The following is an 8,946-nucleotide window of genomic DNA, read 5'->3' as shown; positions in this document are numbered from 1 at the left end:
ATCCAAGGATATGTGAAAACATTAATTAGAGAGTAATGAAGTACTATAGCAAATAAACAAGCACCAAAATCCTATGAAAGGCTCATGCTTCGTTTTCAATCAAAAGAAAATATAGTTGTTAGCTACTTGTAGCTTTTCATTTAATTGCCAAAATTTGCTACCGCTTTTGGACAGGGCCCTGAGGATGCTGCCAAACAAATGCAGAGCGGTTGATTCGGCCGTTCATCTCGTCATAGACGACTTCAATCGAATATGAGCGCATACAAATGACATACAAATCTGAACCGTTTATTACTCGGTTAAGATTCGAGCCGTCGATTGCCGAGATAAGTGATTGAATCGCTACTCTGCACCGCTCTATAGGGATCTCCCATTCCCTTTGGACATGCATCGTCGTACACCTCAAAGTTGTTTAGGTAATATACCACGTCTTGTGTGTCCCCAAACAGGGTTAATCCAAATTGGTACAGAGAAGTTAGGTTGGAGCAAGCAAACCTAACCCTGCAACCAAACGGAAATTCCCAACAGAATACAAAAGGGTAAGAAAGTAATTAACCTTTCTGAGTCTCCCAAGGCCACCAGATCATCCTTTTTGCCTTACTCCCATCCCCTCACTGTGTGTGCTTTGTCCCCACTATTTTCATGGTAAAATTACTATACAATTCAATTACAGACATCTGTCTCTATACTTTTTACCATCCCTACTTTCGGATTGCGCACTCTGACCAGATTACTTGGGAGAAACAAAAGAGGTACAGTAAAGAAATCAAGAAAATATTGAGAGAGAGAGAGAGAGAGAGAGATTAACAGGGGGGGATGAAGAAAGGGTCTGCCTTCTGGTTGTTAAGCATTGTTGAGCTGCTAAAGAAGATAAAAAAAGCTCAGTTAGAGAAATAGAGAGAGAGAAAGGGGTTTAATTTGTGCAAGTGAAAGAGGGGAAAAAAAAGGAGGAGAGAGAGAGAAGAGAGAGAGATGGTGGGCTCAGGAGTGGGATCAGATAGGAGCAAAGAAGCAGTTGGGATGATGGCCCTTCATGAGGCCCTCAGAAGCGTCTGTCTCACCACTGACTGGACTTACTCAGTCTTCTGGACAATTCGTCCTCGCCCGTATGTCCTCTCTCTCTCTCTCTCTCTCTACAGTCTTGATATCACTTCAATAAATGATGTTTCCTTAAATGGGTATATATGCCATTATTGCAGGAGACTCAGAGGGGGTAATGGTTGCAAAGTTGGAGACGACAATGGTAGCTTGTGAGTATTCTTTACTCCATTTTCGTACTGAAATTGAGGGAAATATTGGTACATAATGCGGAAATGGGATAGATGGGGGATGGGTTCTACTAATTTTATTGATTTGTTACTCATACTTTGCTAAAACAAGGGGAAATGAAGGCAAAATAGGCATAAAATGGGGATGTCCTCCTACTGATTTTATCATTCTTTTGATTTGTTACTTAATATTCTTGCTAAAATAAAGGGAAATAGCGGTAAATAGGGGACAAATTTGAAAATTGAGAGATGGGTTTTACTAGATTTTGGTTTATTGACTTGTTACTCAAGATGGGTATCTTTTGTTTTTTGATTAGTCCTGTTTGGATGACCATTTTCTTGAAGTGGTTTTTTTTAATTTTTTTAAATTTTTTTTTTTGTGCAGGATGTTGATGTGGGAAGATGGGTTTTGCAGAGGAAGAGTTACAGATTGTTTGGAAGAGATTGATAGAGAGGATCCTGTCCGGAAAGCCTTCAGCAAAATGTCCATCCAGTTATATAATTATGGAGAAGGGTGGGTACTGGGTAGGTGTTTTTTTGGTATATCAATTTAGGAGAGCAAAAATAAGAAATAAAATGGAATTTCATTTCTTTGTTTTACTAATTGGGGGTTAATTGGTCTGATTCAGGTTAATGGGAAAGGTAGCTTCTGATAAGTGTCACAAATGGGTATTCAAAGAACCCACTGAATGTGAACCAAATATATCCAACTACTGGCAGAGCTCCTTTGATGCTGTATGTACAAGAAATTCACACATCTCTTTATTCCTTCTATAATTCTATAATTATAATTTTCAATTGAAATTCATTATATGAGGTGTACAAAATCATCTCAACCATATGAACACTGCATGAATAATGAGTCACATCCCTTTTGGTGGTATTCATTGCAGCTCCCTACTGAATGGACTGATCAGTTTGATTCAGGGATTCAGGTCAGTGTCAACAGTTGAATTTGGATTGCTACTGCTGTCTGTTTTCTTTTATCAGCAGTTTATTCCTGTTTTCTTTATTTTTTTGTTGAGTTTGTGTTTCCTTTTGTTTCCCTTACTTCAGACCATAGCTGTGATTCAAGCTGGCCATGGCCTTCTACAATTGGGCTCCTGCAAGATTGTGAGTTTCCATTTTTAACCCATTTGTGTTTTTTTTTTGGTCTTGTGGTCACTATGGTGGTTTCCTATTACGTAATCTTTACTCATTTAGACCCGTTGCATTAGTTTCTCTAGTGCATAAAAGGGCAGCGCAAGAAATGAAAGAAAAGTTGGCCTTTTGGGCTTGTTTTGAGATTTTTGAGCCAAAGTTTGGCGAAAAACCTTACATTCTTCATGACAAATGCTCAAGTGTGTGAATTCAAAATCCGAGAAATCTCAAGACAAGAATCACCGGACGGGGTCTGAGTTGCTTTGAAAAAATTAAAATCCTACTTGGTTTCACTTTCTTGCTTCTCAGGAGAACTTTTTTCACCGCTTTTTTTACAGCTAAATATTCTCAAATGAGCTGGAAATGTGATTGATTGAGATTTTTTAGCTGCCAAATACTTCGAAGTTTGATCAAACACCATACCTTCTCAAATAATGCTGCTGCTTATGCATGATTTCAAAAGCTCAAAACAAGTTTACCAAGCTCGTCTAGTAATCAGCTGTCTAATCTTTAAGCACTCTGAGATGTCATGACGAAAATATATTCATCATCCACAGATACCTGAAGACCTCCATTTTGTGCTGAGAATGAGACACACTTTTGAGTCCCTTGGCTACCAATCTGGCTTCTACTTATCCCAGCTGTTCTCGTCCAACCGAAACACCAACTCTTCTTCCCCTATTCCAGCAAAGCAACCCCCCATTTTAACCCGACCTCCACAGCCCATCTTCAACTGGGCCTCAAGGCCTCTTGCCTCGTCAACTTCACTCCTTTCCTCTCCCAGTTTCCAAAATACCGCCAGAATGGGATTTCCACAAACCAGAGACGAAACCCACATGTTTCTACTTCCCCATTCGTCCGAAAACCGCATTGAAGAAATGATGGGGGATCAGGAAACCGACATCAAATGGCCCAACGGGCTGAGTTTCTTCAATGCACTCACCGGAAGAGCTGATGATGCCAAGCTTTTGTTCAATCCAGAGGGGATGGGAAACAACCCGGATCATCATCATCATCATCCAAGTCACCACCACCCGAGTTCAAATATCTCGGATGGGTCGAATCCGAATGAGTTCTTAAGCTTGGATAGCCATCAAGATAGTGTAAGGAAGATGGAAAACAAGTTCAAGAGGAGCTTCACTTTACCTGCTAGAATGTCCTCATCGTCCTCTTCGACTTCACTCGATCACCATTCAGTGCACAATGCCATGGAGTACAAGAATTCCGAGGGGGGTATGTACTCTGATGTCATGGAGACATTCTTAGAGTGATTCCCCATGGTGCGAATGGTTGAGAAGTTGTAACTAGGAAAAACTTTTCTGATCTTTTGCTGCTTAGCCTTGTGTTCGTGTTGATGCTAGCTGGAGTATTAATCTCGTGCTTTTCTGTTTCATGTAGCTCACATTTTCCATCCTTTGTTGTAGACTTGACAGTTCTAGAAAATATGAAAAAATTTCCCCTCAATTCTCTCTGAATTCTTGGATTCCTTTCCTAGGTTCACGTCATATTATTGCACAGCTGATTTTCCTTAGAATTCTTGATCAGTTAATTTTTCTGGTGGAGCAAAGAGGGACTCCCGGACTAGCCTTTTTGCTTGGACCATGGAAAAGGTTTTTCTTAGAGGCATTTTCTTTTCTGGGCGACTCCGTTGTTCTATGCTTTTCTCTCATTGATATCATCATTTTCCTCGTTTTATTGCTATTATCATTTTGGATGGCTGTCGTGTTTCGCGATGGTCTCTGTTATTTGTTCATTTAGGATAAATGAAGATCGATTATAGAATTCCTCCTCTGTAGTGAGTCCGTGATAATTAAATCGAGCTCAACACACAATTGTCAGCAAACCTTCAGTAATATTTACACCCAATTTGGAACTCGAAAAAAAGAGAGAAAATAATTAAGAAGGAAAGTTTGAGAATTACGACAACTCCATACTTCCTTACAACTACGCATCCTCTATTCTGGCTGGTTCTATCGCGTGACACGCAAACCACGACACGGCTGACCGGAAAAATCTCTGGCTGCAGCCAGACGTTTCACCACTCTGCTCCCCATTGCCTTTCTTTTCTCTCAACACTTCGTTCAAGTCTTTTCGCTCATCTTTCTTCCGTCTTGAAACCTGGCGGATCAATTCTGGCACAACCGTAATCAACCGCCACCTCCCGGAATTCCCATACTGTTGAATCAAAACAGATTGGTACTTGTCTCTCTTAACAGACTCTTTCACTCCACTTTTGGAAGAATGACTCGATGGGCTTTTGTCAGGGCTCATTGTTGCAATCCAACTGATTGTGTTACTGCCCACAGATGCAAGTAACGAATCCGTGCTGCTACTGTCGCTCGAGCGAGCAGCTGTGGTGTTTTTGAGTTGAGATTGATGAAATGGGTTAGCCAAGATTTCGCGATTGAACAACAAATGATCAGGTGAGTCGGAGTTTTGTGCAAGGCACTCGAACTCGACTCTGAATCTCGATTTCGTGGGCACGTAGTTGCCGAGGGAAGCTTGTTTCCGGAGCTGTTTTTGCTTCTGCCGCGGGACTCCATGGTATTTTGTGGTGGAGAATTGCTAACTCAGGAATGAGAATATAACCTAGGAAATGGAGGACAGAGGTTTATGCTATGGTTTTCTGCTATCCTTTATATATGATCTTACGACTGGAATTCTGTGGGAGAAACATTTGGATAGCCTTCGTTTGTAACGCTCCTCTTATATGGGTGGGACCTAGCACATAAAAAAAATGATAAAAACCGTCCCAATACATACATAAAAACCGCCCAATGTAAGAAGGCGTTACATATATAGCTGTTGTACTCCTTTATTTGGTTAGTTTTCATTCTGCGGATTATGGCCGGGTCAAGTCTTCGTCTACTTTGTCAATTGTTTCTTTTGGTGGATTCGGCTAAAAATCACTTTTCAAGTAGCTAAGAGGATATCCTTATAGCAGTACGTAGCTTTCATCCAACTCTTTAAAAGATTTTACTATCAAGGATGTGCTAGCTATATGACCAAAAAATAAAAGAAGATTAAAAGTGTACGTAATTCGAAGCTACGCGTTAAGAGCTTACTAGCAATAACCCGCGTTACACACGCAATGAATATTCAAAGTAAACTAAGTGAATGCAGATCAAATAAATCCAAAAAACACCATATTTCAAAATTTTGATGATTATCTAGGAATTAATGTCAGAGTTTGTAGGTGCGGTCAAAATTATTAATCCTCGATCAAGAGAGACTGTTTGACCTGCCAACTAGTAATGGACACGTGGTAGCGGGTGCCGCGCGGAAAGGAGACCTTGGTCAAACCTTGATCTGAAGAAAGAAGTTTGACAATCAAATTGGGAAGGAACACGCGTATAAAGGTGGAAGGAAGCACCCGCGGAAGGTGTCTGCGGAAGGGATAGTCCCTGCGGAAGTCCGCTTGCTCCATGGAAAGGGGAAAGTGGGCCCCAAGACAACGTCAGCAGCGCAGGACCGTGGGCGAAGTCCCGCGAGTCACTGGAATTTAACAATTATGAGAAGAAATCTAATTAAAGAGTCTCTAGAGTTTCATCCGGGCCGCAAGGCAGGATCCGGGAGGAGCTCCGCGATGAGAACGCGATCGCCGCAGGTCGCGACCTTGCTCCGGCGGGAATAGGGGAGTTCCTTTTGGCTTGGTGGCTTGGGACGGAGGTTGCGTCGTGGGGATTAGAGCTCTCCCGCGGAAAAGAGTCCGCGGGAGGACGAGTTTCCCCAAGACGCAGAGGTACAGGAGGGACTTGGGGTTTCATAGGAGCGTTGTCCTGGGCCTGATCTAGGCTCATGTGCCCTGTAAATACTCCTGACATTCCCCTTGATTTGATAGAGTTGACCTTTTCTAGAGAGAGTGTGTGAGCACTGAATTTGAGGAAGAAGAACATTCTTCTCCAGAGAAAAGGTGACCTCACCCGCTCAATCTAGGAAAAGCCGGACGTCACCCCCACGGAAAGAAACAAGGGACGTGCCGCCTTTGTCTCTTTTGTACCTCTTGCTCCTTCCCTCATCCCACAAAGTTTTTCCTCCTTACCCTTCCCTAATCATCGACCAATCGCACATCTCCAACTCACACGTAATAGAAAATCGATAACTTCTATGCACTTGCCATTTGGTGGGTTGACAATCAGATCGACTGTTCAATCACTTCTTGAGCTATGGCATGCAACTGGCTCTATTTCATTTTCTTCTAGACTCTTTTTCTTTGAATCATAGTCCAGACATAATCCAAACTAAAGTAGTTTAAGCAATTGTGGGTTCTGGGAAGTTATCCAGATGGAAGGAGAAGAATAAAAAGCAAAGTTAAAGCGAATAAAAGCTGGGCTTGTGAAGGCCTGATTCGATTTGGATCGCATTTCACTTTAGGGCTTTCAGGGTTCAAATAATTCGGATGGGTCGAATCGGAATGAGTTCTTAAGCTTTGGATAGCCATCAAAGATTAACTTCTGTCCTCTGCAACTTCACTCGATCACCATTCCGTGCACGATGCAATGGAGTATAAGAATTCCGAACCGGGTATTTTCACGGATCTCATGGGGACATTCTTAGAGTGAACTCACAAGTTGAAAATTGTTGAGATCAAGTTGTATCTGGAAGAACTTCTGATCTTTTGCTGCTTAGCCCTGTGTTTGTGTTGATGCTAACTATCTGGACAGATTTGTTGGAAATTGTTGACAAGTTGTACTAGGAAAAATCATAAATAGAGCCCCTGGTCTAGTAAGAGTCCGTAATAACTAAATCGAGCCCAACGCAAAATTATTAGCGAACAACACGTAATGCAAGAAAACTAGATTCACTGCGACAAATTATATACATATGTGAAGAAATTACTATGTTATTGCCATTAGCAAATCGCCGCTAAACTAAAACTTTGGAGTCGTCGCTCAATATTTACACCCAATTTTTAAAACATAAAAGGAGAGAAAATGCTTATGAAGAAACCTGCGAGAACTACTACACCATATTTTCTCGCAACAACTCATCCTCCCTCGTCGACGGTTCCATCGCGTGGCACGCCTTGCACGCCGACACGGCCGCCCGGAAAAGCCCGCATCCGAACCGCCCCGACGTTCCACCGCTCTGGCCTTCCCTCTTCCCTCTCAACCCTTCGTTCAAGTCCTTCCTGGCCTCGTCCTTCTTCCGCCGCGAAGAAACCTGGTGGTTCAGCTCCGGCACGGCCGTGATCAACCGCCACCTCCCGGAATTCCCGTACTGCGCAATCAAAACAGACTGGTTCCTGTCTCTCTTAACCGACTCTTTGACTCCGCCACCGCCCTTGGAAACAGCATGGTGCAGCGGGCTGTCGCAGTTGAAGACCAGATGATCGCGCGGGACGTCGGGGTCTTGTGCGAAGCAGTCCTCCTTCGGGTCTTCCAGTAAGGGCGGCATGACCTCGACCCTGACTCTCGATTTCGTGCGCACCAGAGTGTTGAGGACGACTTGTCGCCGGAGCTGTTTTTGCTTCCGCCGGCGGGAGTCCATGGAGTTTTGTGGTGAAGAAGAGTTGTTTACACTGGAGTGTGTGTGTGTGTGTGAGAGAGAGAGTGAGAGAGAGAGAGAGAGACTGATGCTATGCTATGCAGCTATGGTCTTATACTAATGCGATTTTTGTATGGAATTATGTGGACTATAGGCTCAAGTTTAGGTCTTGCCTAAGTTTTTTTTTAAAACTTTTTGTCAACTGTTTGCGACAATTTACACGTGTCTCTAATATTCACTCCGCTTGGTTTCCAACTTTGAGAGTAACTTTCAACTCTCGGCACAGTTTTCAATAAATTCTCTCTCAATCTCTCTCCACTCATTACAATTCAACTCTCAAAAATAACTTTTTAAAACTTAAACCAAACAAAGCCTATCATCTTGTTTACTTTGTTTATTGTTTTTTCTACGATTTGGCGTGAAAATCAATGAAGATCCTTGTGGCATCTTTCATTCAACTCTCTAAAAGAGTTTATCAAGTGTGCATTATCCGACAAAAAAAACTGTATTTAGAAGTGTTTGTTTAGATCTTTTTCAATAGAGAATGGGAAAATGCTTGGTTATTTCAGTACATTGGGTAATAATATAAATGGATAAAAGAACACTTCGTTGGATGTAGTTGTCGCTCCCTCTTTCTCTTTCTCTTTTTCTTATAATGCCGTTTTCGTAAAATAAGGAGTTGTCTAAGTCGTATAACGTGTGTCGAGTCGATGACCAAGAGTGTTACATGAGTATATGAACAAGTCTTTTTGAAAACATTCAAGATTATTAAAATTCACGAGAACGAGGACTTAAAGTGATACAGTAAAGCGAGTATTGCGAGCGGAAACAAATAAGGAGTAATTTTTTTCACTATGTCTTGAAAAATGAAAAGAAAAAGCAAATGGTTTTACGGTAGGATTATGTGGCCTAGGTCACCGCTGCACTTCTTCCTCACTATGTCTCTTCTTCTTCCCTTTATTATAACACACTTATGAAGGGTTCTAAAATGGAGATTAGTTTATTCTATCTTAATTTGAGATGAAAGGCACCAGTGAAGCAAAGAAATCCT

General features: G+C 41.9%; 1 protein-coding gene across 2 annotated transcripts; it reads left to right on the top strand.

The window, feature by feature from the left end:
• Positions 1 to 608: 608 nt before the first annotated feature.
• On the top strand, positions 609 to 3,872 carry LOC131323359 (protein RICE SALT SENSITIVE 3). 2 transcript variants are annotated; one of them, XM_058355115.1, is made up of 7 exons: positions 609 to 1,106; positions 1,200 to 1,250; positions 1,654 to 1,782; positions 1,898 to 2,003; positions 2,162 to 2,203; positions 2,325 to 2,381; positions 2,966 to 3,872. In XM_058355115.1, exons 1-7 carry the CDS (start codon positions 973 to 975, stop codon positions 3,677 to 3,679), a joined length of 1,233 nt encoding a protein of 410 aa, XP_058211098.1. In that variant the 5' UTR covers positions 609 to 972; the 3' UTR covers positions 3,680 to 3,872. The 2 variants fall into 2 exon arrangements, with proteins under 2 accessions (XP_058211098.1, XP_058211099.1); XM_058355116.1 differs by lacking the exons at positions 609 to 1,106; positions 1,200 to 1,250 and adding an exon at positions 1,335 to 1,486.
• The last annotated feature ends 5,074 nt before the right edge of the window (positions 3,873 to 8,946 follow it).

This window comes from Rhododendron vialii, chromosome 4a (assembly GCF_030253575.1).
Source record: "Rhododendron vialii isolate Sample 1 chromosome 4a, ASM3025357v1".
NCBI lineage: Eukaryota > Viridiplantae > Streptophyta > Magnoliopsida > Ericales > Ericaceae > Rhododendron > Rhododendron vialii.
The sequence above is the reverse complement of the archived record's forward strand: the minus strand, read 5'-3'. Positions and strand labels throughout refer to the sequence as shown.